This window comes from Marmota flaviventris, chromosome 1 (genome assembly GCF_047511675.1).
Source record: "Marmota flaviventris isolate mMarFla1 chromosome 1, mMarFla1.hap1, whole genome shotgun sequence".
In the NCBI taxonomy this organism is placed as follows: domain Eukaryota; kingdom Metazoa; phylum Chordata; class Mammalia; order Rodentia; family Sciuridae; genus Marmota; species Marmota flaviventris.
Window position 1 is genome coordinate 123570561 of NC_092498.1, and position 15624 is coordinate 123586184.

Below are 15624 nucleotides of genomic sequence, written 5' to 3' on the forward strand. Positions count from 1 at the left end.
ATTCATTTTCTTCACAAAACTTCCTCCATGAACTTTACCATGGACTAAGACAAACTGCCAGCACTCATCTCACTCATGGGAAACTTGCAGTTTCCCACAAGTATAGATTGAAGCAAGGTACAGTGGCAAGAACCCATAGTCCCCACTACTAGAGAGAATGAGGCAGGAGGGTCACTTGAGCCCAGATTCTTGAAACCAGCCTGGGCAATAGAGTGAGACCTCTTTGAAAAAATAAATAAATAGGTAAAATAAAAGATCTGCTGCTGAAAACATTCAGAGGGTTTGCTGAATTTTTAGCATCCTGTGTGTATTTCCTAGTATTTTGGAGCACAAAGAACAGCTTTTGGAGGGCTGGGATTGTGGCTCAGCGGTAGAGTGTGAGGCACTGGGTTTGATTCTCGGCACCACATACAAATAAGTAAATTTTTTCATCAACAACTAATAAAAATATTTTTTAAAAAGAACAGCTTTTTGTAATTACTGTGTGGATTCCTGGCATATGCCAACCATTGAAAACATTTCTGTTTAATGAGTTTTCTGGCATACAATGAGATGACTCAAATTGAGTTTCTCTTTTATATGATTTTGTTGCTATTCCCTGTGAATTAACTTTTGAGAGAAATTTTCTGATATGAAATATATCAATATGTTTCTCATCTGCATGAGTTCTCTGGTGCATAATAAGTTGTGACTTCCAACAAAAGGCTTTCCCACACTCAGAGCATTTGCAAGGTTTCTCTCCTATATATGTCTTCTGGTGTGCACTGAGAATTGACTTCTGAGAGAAGGTCTTTCCACATTCAGTGCATCCATAGGGCTTCTCTCCTGAGTGAGTTCTCTGATGTACAATAAACTGAGATTGCCTAATGAAGGCTTTATCACACTCACTACACACATAGGGTTTCTCTCGTATGTGCATTCTCTGATGTATGACAAGCTGTAATTTCCCACTGAAGAACTTCTTACACTGATTGCATTTATAAGGGTTTTGCCCTACATGAGTTCACTCATGTACAAGGAGTAGTGACTTCCAAATGAAGGCTTTCCCACATTCACTACATGCATATGGTTTCTTTCCTGAATGAGGCCGCATATGTATAATGAGGTATGACCTGCTGCTGAAGGCTTTCCCACATTTGCTACATACATAGGGTTTTTCGCCTGCATGAGTTTGCTGATGTGCAATGAGCTGGTCTTTCCTATTAAAAGTTTTCCCACATTCCCTGCATTCAAAGGGTTTTTCTCCTGTATGAATTCTATGATGCAAAATTAACCGTGAATGGAAAGTAAAGGACTTCCCACATTCAGTGCAGGCATGTGGCTTCTCTCCTGTGTGTGTCTGCATGTGTATAATGAGGTAGGACTTACTCCTGAAAGCCTTGCTACATTCATTGCACACATAAGGTTTCACTCCTGTGTGACTTCTCTGATGCACAATGAGCTGTGACTTCAAACTGAAGGCTCATTACACCCATAGGGCTTTACCAGTGTGTACCATCTAATGTACAATGAACTGTGACTTGAATGTGAAGGCTTTCCCACAGTCAGTACAGATATAGGGTTTCTCTCCTGTGTGAGTTCTCTGATGTACCATAAGATTTGACTTTGTATTGAAGGCTTTCTGACATTCACTGCATTCATATGGTTTCTCTCCTGTGTGAGTTTTTTTTTAATTTTTTTTTAGAGAGAGAGAGAATTTTAATATTTATTTTTTAGTTTTTGGCAGACACAACATCTTTGTTTGTATGTGGTGCTGAGGATCGAACCCAGGCCACACGCATGCCAGGCAAGCGTGCTACTGCTTGAGCCACATCCCCAGCCCGTGTGTGAGTTTTTTGATGTACAATGAGCTGTGACTTCAAACCAAAAGCTCTCCCACATTCATCACACCCATAGGGTTTCTGTCCTGCATGACTTCTCTGGTGTGAAATGAGCTGGTATTTCCAACTGAAGGCTTTCCCACATTCATGGCATTCATAGGGGCTCTCTCCTGTGTGAATTCCCTGGTGTATAATGAGTTGTGAATTAAAACTGAAGGCCCTCCCACAACTACTGCGCTCATGGAGTTTCTCTCCTGTGTATGTCCGCATGTGTATAATGAGGTAGGACTTGCTCCTAAAGGCCTTCCCACACTCATTACATCCATATGGTTTCACTCCTGTGTAACTTCTCTGATGCGCAATGAGCTGTGACTTCAAACTGAAGGCTTTCCCACACTCATTACAACCACAGGGCTTTACTCCGGTGTGTACCCCTTATGTACAATGAGCTGTGACTTGAATGTGAAGGCTTTCCCTCAGTCAGTACAGACATAGAGCTTCTCTCCTGTGTGAGTTCTCTGATATACCATAAGATTTGACTTTGTATTGAAGGCTTTCTTACATTCACTGCATTCATATGGTTTCTCTCCTGTGTGAGTTCTTTGATGTATAATGAGCTGTGACTTAAAACCAAAAGCTTTCCTACATTCATCACACCCATAGGGTTTCTGTCCTGCATGACTTCTCTGGTGTAGAATGAGCTAGTCTTTTCTTTTGCAGACATTCCCACATTCACAACATTCATGGGGATCGCTGCCTGTACGAATCCTCTGATGTGTGACATGTTGTGGAGTGAAATCAAAAGCTTTCCCATATTCACTGCTTTCATGTAGTTTCTCTCCTGTGTAGGTTTTATGGCATACAATGAAGTATGCCTTACTACTGAAGTCCTTCCCACATCCACTGCATTCACAGATTTTCCCTTCCACAGGAGTTTGCTGATGCACTACAAGGTATGACCTGCTGCTATAGGCTTTCTCCCCATGATGCACCTGCTGGCAAATAAGTGGTGACGTCTTGTTCAGTTTTCCCAGATTTGTTATTTTCATATTATGTAATTCCAGTAACAGTTTGCCCATGCTTAGAATAAAATAATAATTCCCTCTGTATGTGAAACCCATTAGGATTCTTTCCAGCATAGTTAGTTTCATAGTTCATAATTAGTATATCATAGTTCAACATCTTTTCATGTGTGCCACAGTTATGAACATTGTCTTTAAGTATAACTTGTACTGAGAAGACACAATTCTCCAAATGAAGTACATCCAAAGCTTTTTGCCACACTTCCCACCTTGCCTTGGTTCTCCTGTTGCCTCTCTGTATGATCACCAATTTCCCAGATTTTGTCTAGAAGTGAAAATAATTAGTCATGTTATAAATAACAACATGATCCTGGTATGGTATACAACCGCATTAAAATTACCATGTCATAAGATTTTTAGTTTCAGACATCAGATCTTAAAAGAGAGATCGACTGCTATAAGAAACTAACAACAAATAAAGATGGTTTTGAATTCCAAGTTTTGTATAATGTAACAAAAACAAATCCGCTCAAGGAACAGTGAGCATAATATAAAGAAGTTGTATGGGATCTTTAAGCATTAGTTTCATTCAACAAATACTGTATACATTTTATGTACCAAACATTGTGCTAAGCTCTGTAGAAATGGCAGAGAGTGTTGCGTATTAGCTCATAATCCCTTTGGGAATAATGTCCCACAGAACACCTAGATCACATGGACCATCATCATGAAGCTACTTAGGATAAGGAGCAGTTCTTAAAGACTCCCAGAGGAACAACAAAACAAAGTTTCATACAATGGACCAAAAATTAAAATGGCATCAGACCTCTCATTAGTAGTGTTTGAAGACAGAAAACAGAACAACTGACAATACTGAGAGTGAAAATATTGTCAGATACACAAGGCTCAAAGGGTCTATCACATGCACCCTTTCTCAGGAAGGAAGTGCTACTGAAGGAAGTGCTTCAATAACATACACCAAGAAGCCAGGCAATGTGGCACATGTATATAACTCCAGCAACTGGGGAGACTGAGGCAGGAGGATCAGAAGGACCAGCCTCAGTAACATAGCAAGACTGAAAAAGAAATTAGGAAAACTATCTCATTCACAATATCCTAAAAAATAATATGAAATACCTGAGAATAAATGTAATGAAGGAATAGAAGAACCTCTACCATAGAAGAAGGGGATTGAAGGGTTGAGGGAGAGGGAGAAAAAATGAGATAAGGGACAATGGAATAAATCTGATCTAACCTTCCTATGCATATTTATGAATACATTACAGTGACTCACCATTATGTACATCCACAAGACACTAATTTAAAAATAAACTGTGAACAAAGAGCAGACAAATCAGTAGACTAGAGCAAAGGGAATGGGAGAGGGAAAGGGTGCTGCCCCCGACCTGCACGGGGAGCTGAAGTTAAGGTCGCCTGCGTGAATTTCTAGGTACACCAAATAAAACACAGACACACATTTTACCTTAAAACAAGCTTCTGGATGGCTTCTCCACTCTCGGCCTCAGGCTTCCCAAATGGGAAAGCAAGAGAAAGTCACGAGAGGCTGGCAAGAGAGAGAGAGCACGTTCAGAAGTGGGCTTTTATTGGGGGAACTCTTGTTCTTTGAAAGTTCTATCCAAAAAAGGCCAGAAGGGGCAGGGTTACAAGGAACAGGTTAGTGTAATTCAACCTCAGGGGTGACACCTACATCTGAAGACACGCCTTCTACTTTTTGAGCTGGGACAATGCCCAAGTCACCACGAAATGTAGTGATCGATCAGAAGGCATGGGTCATTCAGAGTGGCTCCCCACAAACGGGTAAATACTTGGCAGTGAGTTATAACAAAATACATTCCATGCTTTTATTACTTGGTCAAAATTAACCCCAATGTTATGTATAGTTAATATGAACCCAAAATGGACTAAGAAGGTTTTAAAAGTTACAACACATGAGCAGGGGAGTTGCTCAGTGGTGGAGCACTTGCCTACCATGCACAAAGTCCTGGGCTCCATCCCCAGCAGTACGTACCACACACACACACACACACACACACACACACACACACACACACACACACCTCAGAGTTACAACATACAAGAATAAAGGAGGGGGTGAGGGGCTGGAGTTGTGGTTCAGAAGTGGAGCGCTTGCCTAGCATGTGTGAGGCCCTGGGTTCGAGCCTTGGCATCACACAAAAATAAATAAATAAAATAAAGGTATTGTGTCCATCTACAACCAAAAAAAAAATTAAAAGAAAAAAGAATACTCAAAGACCCCCACAGACATAGAGGAAACAGCAAGAGAAGACCTGAGGGGAAACGAGGACTTGGAGGAACAGCATGAAGACAGGCTCCATGGGGTGGGGGACTAAAGTGGGGAAGGGGACAGGCTTCATATGATGCTAGATGTGCTTAGAGAGTGAAAGGAGCATGTTAAGGCAACCAGCAAGGCCAACCTAGAAGGCGAAGATTCCCCAACAGTTTACAAAGAGAAAAAGTTGGAACTGCACCTGTTGAATTTAAGCATAAACTGTGTGTGTATATATATATATATATATATATATATATATATATATATATATATATATATATATACACACACAAGTATGCATGCATATATAAAGGACAGAGAGGAAGCCACGCCAGTGAACGGGGGGAGAGGAACCCTTGCTTACATGAGTAATAAAGCAAGAATATCATCAATCAAGCAACAAGGGAATGGAGGATGCCAAGGAGATTAATTAAGTGCATGACTGTGAAGGAGACCAAAACTGTATAGACAAGAGGGTGAGTCACATGGAGACTCATACCAGCTCTGAGAGAGAGGAGAGAGCACATCACCTCCATCACTGACCTGGGTGGCCTCGACTCAGGCTCTAGGTCTGCACCACACACAGCTCTGCACTTTGTTCTAACCTGAAGACAACACCAGGTGTAGAGTGTGGATACCCTGTGAAGAGAAAACCATGCACTCAGGCAAAGGTCATTCAACCAATAAACTGAGATTAACTAAGGAAAGCTCTAAGTGAAGCCAACAACACAAAGAGTTCCACAGAGCAGTAGGAGAGGTGGCCTCAGGTCTATACTCACTCCCCTCAGGAAGTGGCACCTACCCAGGGACACCAGGTTGCAGTAGTTCTCCAACATCACGCTCCAGTACAGGCACTTTTGCACTGGATCCAACAGCTGCCACTCCTCCCAGGAGAAATACACAAACATGTCCACGAAGGAGAGAGGGGCCTAGCCATCCAATCAGATGGGGTGGGAGGACATTAACAAAGTGAAGAGCCCAAGCCAGGAAGAGACAGGATTTAGATGGAGAGAGAGGATCCAGCGGAGGCTTACCCAGAAACAATCTGAACAACACGCAGCATGTGAAATGAGAGAAAATGCACCAGAACACAAGGCACGTCCAGCCCCACGAGAGATGGGATCAGGGCAGGAAAAAGCCTCCTGGCGAGGCCAGCCTTCATGGTACAGACAGAGGCAGGAGCCTCCGGTAGTGAAGCAATATCTGGCCCATTCCAGACCCCAAAAGAACAGCCAAAAAACATCTTATTTAAACTTCTTTGGTTTTAAAAGAACCAAAGAAGGATCATAGACAGGAAAACACATCCAAAATATCTGACCCTTTTGCACATGCACAACTGTCAAACCGTTCAACCATTAAACTGTTATAACTGTCAAACGGACCCCGGCTCTATAAATATGAGAGCTGTTCCTCAATAAACGGGCATTTTCTCCAATGGCAAGCCTTTATCGTTCTTTCAGTACTCACATGTCCGAATCAATAAATCAATCTATCTATCTATCTATTGTACTGGGGATTTAGTCTGGTGTTCCTCTACCACTGAGCCACATCCCTTTTCCTTTTTATTTTGAGACAGAAACTTGCAGAGTTCCTTAGTGTCTTCCTAAGTTGCTGATTCTGGCTTCACATTTGTGATCCTTCTGCCTCAGCTCCCTGAGTCTCTGGGATTAAGGGCATACACCACCACATCTAACTGAATAATGCTTTAAATGGAAAAAAAATTTGGAAAATCATTCCATTTTCCCTGGTGCCTTCAAAGCTATTTCACTCACACTGGAAAACAAATTTTCAGAATGTGAAGGATTGGATACATCCTGTCAGCTTCCCATCCCACCCCTGCTTTCCTTCTCATATATTAAAATAATTATGGAGAGAAGCCCTGAGAATGTGAGAAATGTGGGAAGTCTTCTAATTTTCCCACTTTTTTCTTAGGACTGGGAAGATTCTTCTTGAAAGATTCATGTCAAATTGAATAAATTGTATGCAAGTAAGAAATACAAAGGGCTTAGGTGTTCCAGTTTTGTTTAGTTGTATGAAAGGACTCATACTGTACAAAATCTTGTGGATAAGCCATGCGGGGCAGTATTCATCTTTCACGGTTTCCTCCAAAGACTTAAAAGGATTCATATCATGGAAAATCTTTCTGCTCTTTAAACAATGTGGTAACACTTTCACCTTTCCAGGTTCTTTTTGAGTATCATGGGAGAACTCACTCTGGAGAAAAGCCTTGTATACAAAAATGTCATGAGATTTTCAGTTGTTTTAGACTTACTCATCAAACTTGAGGGAATTTTTTACTTTATTCTATTTTACTTGTTTTGGTACCAGGAATTAAGGCCAGAGACACCTAACCACTGAGTCATGTAGAGAATCAGATGTGAGTGCATTACTATTACTGTCCTTGATGGAGTTTGCCTGCAAACGGAATATTCTGTCAAGGCATAGATAGGTAACAGCGGACATGCTTGAAAACGAGGTGTCTGCTGTCCTTGGGAGGACTTGCCTGCAAGCGGGATGTTCTGCCAAGTGGGCTAGGAGGGCGCTGAGAAAAAATTTTATTATCTGTTCTTAACAAGAGCAGAGCTCAGCATACTCCAGGCCAAGAGTAGATTAGCCATGAGAAGCGGGTCACTTCTGATTAGAAAGTAAAACTTCTGTGTGCTATGTTTAATTAGCTGAAAGACCTGATTTATTGATGTTGGAAGGCTGCCTTCTTTGATCACAATACTATAAAAAGATTGCTTGTACACAATAAAGGACTTTTTTTCTGCTGCTGCTTTGCTTGCTCTGCTTCTTCTTTCTTTTCCCATGCTGACCTGCACGTGAATTACTGCAACATTTGGCATAGTCGGCAGGATCCAGCACTGAAAGGGTAAGCACCCCGGGTTAAGAAAACGAAAGGGGGACTTTCGGAACTAACAAAATATCAAAAGGGTATCGCCCCGGGTTAAAAGAGACTTTAGGGGGACTTTCAGAACTAACAAAATACCGAAAGGTATCGCCCCAGGTTGAAAGAGACTTTGGGGGGACTTCCAGAACTAACAAAATATCGAAAGGTATCGCCCCAGGTTGAAAGAGACTTTAGGGGGACTTTCAGAACTAACATGGGAAACTCCCAGTCCTTAAAGGAACAATATGTGGAGTTACTACAAGGATTATTATATTCCATAGGTGTGAAAACATGTCATAAGAGACTCAAGGAGTTATTTAAAATTATAGAATGTCATTGTCACTGGTTCCAGGATCAAACTAAGGTCCAGTTAAATTTAGGGGAATGGAAATTGGTTCAGAAAGAGCTCCGTAAGCAGCATCAGGCTGGAAATGTTATTTCTTTGAAGATTTGGACATTGTGTAGTGCTATTACTCAGGCATTACAATTATTAGAAAGCAATAATGAAAAGGGCTCTCTTTGTGGAAGTCAAGTTAATACATCAAAATCTGATAATAAGGTTAACAAAATGGTGCCCAAGGAAGATATTTGTGATACTATAGATGATTCTCCTAAATCAGATCTGGGTGATGAGGAAGATTCAGAAAGTTCAGATAGTAACTCCAGTATGAAAGAAATTATGGAGGCCTTTGTGGAAAAAATGAAATTAAAAAAGCAAAGGTCCTCTCTTAAACCTACTACTCCTTCTAATGCTTCTCTCTTTCCAATGACAAGGTATAGAGTTGATGTGGGTAGAGAACAACAACGTTTTTCATTTCCTCTTACTATGATACATGATGATGATGATCTTGCAGATCCCCCTGGTGGTTTTGTTGATCCATCACATTTGTTTCCTATAACTAGACAACAAAACCTTCAAAATCCCCAAATGATTGATGTTCACTATACTGCAGTGGAATACAAGTTTATTAAGGATTTAAAAGCTGCAGTCTCTCAATATGGCCCTCAGTCTCCTTTTGTGTTAGGTATGTTAGAAAATTTGGGAACTTCTAAACTACTTATTCCTTTGGATTGGGAGGCATTAGACAAAACAGTTTTGGAGGGATCTCAGTGGTTACAATTGAGAAGTTGGTGGGAAGATGAGGCAAGAAAACAAGCTCGAGAGAATGAGGCTCAAAATCCCCCCGGGACCTATGGAGGATAAGTTAATGGGGGAGGGTAATTACGGTGCCTATAGAGAGCAGGCTCAATATACAGATCCAGATCTTCAACAAGTTCAACAGGTTTTCTTAAGAGCTTGGAGACATGTGATACCCACTGGTCAAGCACAACCTTCCTTTACTAAAACTGTACAAGGGGCTACTGAACCTTATACTGATTTTCTTGCGAGACTGCATACTGCTGTAATGAGGGCAGTAGGTCAAGATCAAATAGCAAAGGTATTATTGGAAACATTAGCATTTGAAAATGCAAATCCTGAATGTAAGCATATTTTGGGGGCATTAAAAGGGCAGAATGCCTCATTAAGTGAATATGTGAGAGTTTGTGCTGGAGTGGGAGGAATTGAACATCAAGCTTCTGTTTTTGCTGCAGCCATGGCTGGAGCCCTTAAACCCAATAAATCAGGAACTTGTTTCAATTGTGGAAAAACAGGTCATTTTAAAAAGGATTGTAAGAAAAAGGGTAACAATAGTATATCTCCCAGTGCAAAAAGGACACCTACTGAAGTTTGCTGACGATGTAAACGAGGCAAACACTGGACAAATGAATGTCATTCTAAGACAGATAAAGATGGAAACCCTTTGCCCCCGTCCGGGAAACTACTCAATGGGCTGTCATCCCTGGGGCCCATAAACAATACCGGGGATCATTTCTCATTTGTTTCGGGCATCTGTGACTCCCAAGTTGGGTCACCCACCAAACAACCCCAGGATAGTACTAAGTTAACTATTGATAATCTTTATGCAGCTACTCAACAAAGTGCTGCTGTTGATTTACCAATTAATAAAAATGTCTTGATATCTCCTGGAGGTGGAATTTACAAAATAAAGTCTGGTGTTTTGGGACCTCTTCCCTCTAAGAGTTTTGGATTAATTGTTGGACGTAGTAGTTCTGCCTTAAGAGGCATTCATGTTATTCCTGGCATTGTTGATCCTGATTTTACAGATGAAATTTTCATCATGGCATATTCTACTCAACCCCTTTTTTTGATCAGTGGAGAACAAATAGCGCAGATTTTGCTGTTACCTTTTTTTCAATTTCCTTCTAAAAATCAATCAAGGACTGGAGGATTTAATAATACAGAAAAAAATATATTTTGGGAAACCTTAATTACTGATCAGAGACCCTCTTTAACTCTAATTATTCAAGGAAAAATATCTTGAAGGGTTAGTAGATACTGGAGCTGATGTCTCAGTTATCTCTATAAGACAATGGCCACAAGAATGGCCTAAACAAAAATGTCAAATAACATTAAATGGATTAGGGGCAATAACAGATGTGTGGGTCAGTTCTGGCCCTTTATCATGTCATACCTTAGAAAATATTGGATTTTTAACAGGCTTTTACATAACCAATGTTCCAATTAATATTTGGGGCCATGATATTTTATCTCAGCTTGGAGCACACATTAATATTCCTTCAAAAAACTTGTAGCCACTGTTCAGTCCCCTCGAGCTATGCCATTAACCTGGTTAACCAGTACTCCTAAATGGATTGAGCAGTGGCCTTTAAAAAAAGAAAAGCTCAAGGCATTAAAACAATTAGTTACTGAACAATTACAGGCGGGACATATTGAATATTCCACATCACCTTGGAATTCCCTGTATTTGTTGTTAAGAAAAAGTCTGGAAAATGGCGTTTATTGACAGATTTAAGGGAAATTAATATATGTATTAAACCTATGGGAGGATTACAATTAGGACTTCCCTCTCCTGCTATGATTCCAAATAAATGGTCAATTTCTGTTATTGATTTAAAAGATTGGTTTTTTACAATCCCTCTCCAACCTAAGGATAAAGAAAATTTTGCTTTTACAATACCTGAATATAATAATCATCAACCTGCTAAACGTTATCAATGGACTGTGTTACCTCAAGTCATGATTAATAGTCCTACCTTATGTCAGGAATTTGTTGCCAGAGCCTTAGAACCAGCTCGACAACAATTCCCTCATTATATTTTATATCATTATATGGATGATCTTTTATTAGCAGCCCCTACTAACATTGAACGTGACCGTTTTTATAAAGCAGTTCTAAAAGGTTTATCTAAATTTGGATTACAAATAGCTCCAGAGAAAGTGCAAATTGATTTTCCTTATTCATATTTAGGATTTGTTTTGGATAAACAAAAAATTAAGCCTCAAAAGGTTCAAATAAGAAAAGATAATTTAAAGACTCTTAATGATTTTCAAAAATTATTGGGAGATTTCAATTGGATTCGTTCAACCATAGAAATCCCTACTTATCAATTGCAACATTTATTTGCTACTTTAGAAGGTAATTCTGAACTACATAGTCCTAGAACTTTAACTAAACAAGCATTACAAGAGTTAACTTTAGTTGAACAATGTTTAAATGAAGGATATTTGTCTTATATAGACTTAGAAAAATCTGTACAACTAATTCTCTTCCATACTCCTCACTCCCCGTCTGGAGTACTAACTCAAAATGATCATATAATAGAATGGATTTTTTTTTACCTAATAAGTATAATAAACGATTAACTACATATATGGATAAACTAGCCTTTTTAATAATTAAAGGTAGATCTAGATTGTTACAATTGAGTGGTAGAGAGCCAAATCAAATTATTACTCAAATAACTCAGCAACAAATTTCTTACAATTTACAATTAAATGATAATTGGCAAATTGCTCTAGCTGGTTATTCTGGAGCTTTAACTACTCAATATCCTAAATCTAAAGTCTTTGAATTTTTTAGAAAACATTCTATGATATTAGTAAACCCTATTTCTTCGATTCCTCTTTCCGGTATTACTGTTTTTACTGATGCTAACAAAACTTCAGCAGGATATCGGACTCCTATAGCTTCTAAAGTATATCATGAGTTTTCCTCTGTACAACCTGCTGAATTATGGGCTATTACCTTAGCTTTATTAGATTTTTCAAATGTTTCTCTTAATATTGTTTCTGACTCTCAGTATGCAGTTTTGGTGTGCACACATTTACCTTCAGTTAGCCTTCCTATTAATCCAAAAACTGTTATTGAAAAACTATTTGCTTTTACACAAAGATTATTGTTACAGAGAACTATTTCAGTATATTTTACTCATATTAGAGCACATTCTACACTGCCAGGATCAATATCTAGAGGAAATCAAAATATTGATCAGCTATTATTCCCCTTACAAAAGGCTCATCTAGAACATGCTTTACATCATACAAACACTAAGGTCTTTACAAAAAATACAATATAACTCAAAAACAAGCACGTGAAATTATAGCTATTGTTCATCATGTGCTCCTTTTAATATTCCTTATTGTCCTCCTGGTGTTAATCCACGGGGACTCCATCCTAATGGCCTTTGGCAAATGGATGTTGTTATAATTCAGTCATTTGGAAGACTAAGATATGTACATCATACTATTGACACTCATACTCATTTTCAATGGGCACAGCATTATCTTCAGAAAAAGCTGATGCAGTCATTTCTCATTTATTATCTTGTTTTGCTATCATGGGAATTCCTAGAGAACTTAAAACTGACAATGCACCTGCATATACCTCACAAAAATTACATTCATTTTTACAAAAATATGACATTACACATACATTTGGCATACCTTATAACAGTCAGGGTCAAGCTATTATAGAAAGGGCAAATTGTACGTTAAGAGAATATACACTAAAAATAAAAAGGGGGGATATGGCTATGGCTTACACACCTCAAAATATACTTCATAAAACTTTACTAACTTTAAATTTTTTAAATGTCTGGTCAGCTTCCGAGGTTCCTGCAGCTCAGCAACATTTCTCTACATTTAAATCTCAACCATTATTTCTAAAATCGGAAATACCTATATGGTACAGGGATGAAAATAAAGAATAGATTTCTGGGTTGTTGCACCACATGGGAAGGGGGTTTGCTCATATTTCTACAAGTAAAACACCTTTCTGGGTACCTTAAAGACTTATCAAATTGCAGAATGAGCGACCCATTTGTCAGACAATTTCAGGAGCTGGCAATGCAGAGAACAGCAGACCCCCCCAACATGGGGACAGATGAAAAAGTTGACTCAAGAAGCTGAAAAAACCCTTCAAAAGGCAAATTGGCCTTTAAATCCTGTTAATCTTTTTTTAACTATGCTTGCAGTTATTAATTGCCAGGTAAGTATAGTTTCTGCTCATTCTTTTGTTTATTGGGCCTATGTTCCTAACCCTCCTTTGGTGCGCAGTGTTTCCTGGGGAGAACCTGAAGTTCGTGTGTGTACTAATAATACTAATTTTCCCCCCCTTCTGTATGTGGGGGAATTGAAGATATTCCATTCCATAAAAATCTGTAAAATATTTCAAATATAACTGTAGCTATTGAAGGAGTCCCATTGTGTATAGGGGCTCGTTCTTTCTGTTTGCCTCTTATAGCACATAATGACTCTCATTCCTATAATACTTGGGGAGTTAATTATCATAGTTATTCTACTGCTGTTTTTACTGTCATGATATCTTCCCGAGGATTTAATACCTCTAATATGTATGTTAATCAATAATCACTATCATCTGAAGAATGCTTTGTCAGAATTCATCTTCCTTTATGTTCAGCTAAATATTTTGAAACCTTTTAAACTCATTTAGAGTGGGGAAAATGCTGTGATCATCACCCTAAAACAGTAGTCAAATATCAAAATATCACTATAGTTGATTGGAGTCCTGATCATTCTGAATTTATAGAAAGTTGGTCAAATCGTACTTTAAGATGGCATTGACATAATGGGACAATAAATGCTTGGGGTAATGAGAAAATTAAAATGCAACATTATGCTTTGGTCCCTCCAATGTTACAGCATATAAAGTTTTCCAATATTCAAGGGGATATATGGAAATTATGCGCAGTATCTGGGAAACTCACTGTATGGACTGGAAATTTCATGTTAAGACTTATCTCATTCCTCTCCTTTTGAAATACATCTACATAATAATCTGATTTATTTTGCTTCTGCATGTGTTAAATTCCCTTATTCTCTTATGATTGGAAACTGGGAATGAAATGTAACTTGGGGAACAATATCATGTATAGACTGTTATCTTACTCAATGTGTAAATAGAATTGGGAATTAATAGAAATTAATAATTATTCTTTAGTTATTGTTAAAGCTTGCACAGAATTGTGGGTGCCTGTTAATTTGACTCGACTTCGTCTGATTCACTGTTTGTTACTCATTTGTACAATGCTGTTCAAGTTTTGTTACATTGCTCTCGATGATTAATAGGAATAGTTATAGCTTCAATCCTTGCAGTTGCTTCTGTAACTGCCACTGCTGCAGTAGCTGGCGTTGCTTTACATCAAGGCATTCAAACTGTGGATTTAGTGAGAACATGGCATCAAGATGCTCATTTATTATAGCAACAACAAAAGGACTTAGACTCTCAATTGGCTACAGATGTGATCAATTTACAACACACCGTTTCCTGGCTTGGTGATCAAGTGACTCTCTTGGCTACCAGAAGTGTTCTGAAGTGTGACTGGAATTCTTCTCACATTTGTGTGACTCCTGTGCCATATAATACCAGCGATTCCTGGGAAACTGTTAAAAGACGGTTAAATGGACATCAAAATTTAACTTTAGAAATTATGAATTTGGAAAAAAATATTATGGACACCTTTAATAAGACATTACCTGAACTAACAGGATCTGACATTTTACAAAAATTGTCTTCAAGTATTGCTAATTTAAATCCTTTAAGTCATTTCTCTACCTTGTTGTCAGCTTCTTTAGGTAACACTGTAATAATTTTTGTATTGTGTTTTGTTTTGTATATAGTCTTCCAACTGAAACATGAAACCTCTCTTACCGCTTCTGCTATGGCTCATTTACAAAAACAAAAGGAGGGAGATGTAGAGAATCAGATGTGACTGTGTTACTATTACTGTCCTTGATGGAATTTGCCTGCGAACGGGATATTCTGTCAAGGCATAGATAGGTAACAGCGGACATGCTTGAAAACGAGGTGTCTACTGTCCTTGGGAGGGCCTGCTCGCAAACGAGAGGCTCCTTCAAGGTTTAGATAAGGTAACAGCGGACATGCTTGAAAACGAGGTGTCTGCTGTCCTTGGGAGGACTTGCCTGCAAACGGGATGTTCTGCCAAGTGGGCTAGGAGGGCACTAAGAAAAATTTTATTATCTGTTCTTAACAAGAGCAGAGCTCAGAGTAGATTAGCCATGAGAAGCGGGTCACTTCTGATCAGAAAGTAAAACTTCTGTGTGCTATGTTTAATTAGCTGAAAGACCTGATTTATTGCTGTTGGAAGGCTGCCTTCTTTGTTCACAATACTATAAAAAGATTGCTTGTACACAATAAAGGACTTTTTTTTTCTGCTGCTGCTTTGCTTGCTCTGCTT

At 38.8% G+C, this 15624-nt stretch overlaps 2 protein-coding genes and 2 pseudogenes across 5 annotated transcripts in view; all 4 read right to left on the reverse strand.

Annotated features, from left to right (window-relative positions):
• Nucleotides 1-454: 454 nt before the first annotated feature.
• On the reverse strand, nucleotides 455-1669 carry LOC114105498 (zinc finger protein 268-like; annotated as a pseudogene).
• A 43-nt stretch (nucleotides 1670-1712) lies between these two features.
• LOC139705464 (zinc finger protein 268-like) lies at nucleotides 1713-2869 on the reverse strand (annotated as a pseudogene).
• LOC114105497 (zinc finger protein 268-like) lies at nucleotides 2509-4148 on the reverse strand. Its single transcript, XM_027952023.2, has 2 exons — nucleotides 4137-4148; nucleotides 2509-3167 (listed from the first exon to the last, which is right to left on the reverse strand). Exons 1-2 carry the CDS (start codon nucleotides 4146-4148, stop codon nucleotides 2871-2873), a joined length of 309 nt encoding a protein of 102 aa, XP_027807824.1. The 3' UTR covers nucleotides 2509-2870.
• Znf10 (zinc finger protein 10) overlaps nucleotides 3089-15624 on the reverse strand; it is a 66271-nt gene continuing 53735 nt past the window's right edge. For 3 of the 4 annotated variants that reach the window (XR_011708420.1, XR_011708422.1, XR_011708416.1), the window contains 3 exons: nucleotides 5697-5792; nucleotides 4326-4406; nucleotides 3089-3167 (listed from right to left, as the gene is read on the reverse strand). Coding sequence is in view for 1 of the 4 variants with exons in the window: in XM_071615798.1 (XP_071471899.1) it covers nucleotides 5719-5792 (74 nt within the window). In the remaining 3 variants the exon portion in view is untranslated. Of the gene's footprint in view, nucleotides 3168-3402; nucleotides 4407-5696; nucleotides 5793-15624 lie in introns of those variants that run through there. The other variant, XM_071615798.1, reaches the window with a different exon arrangement.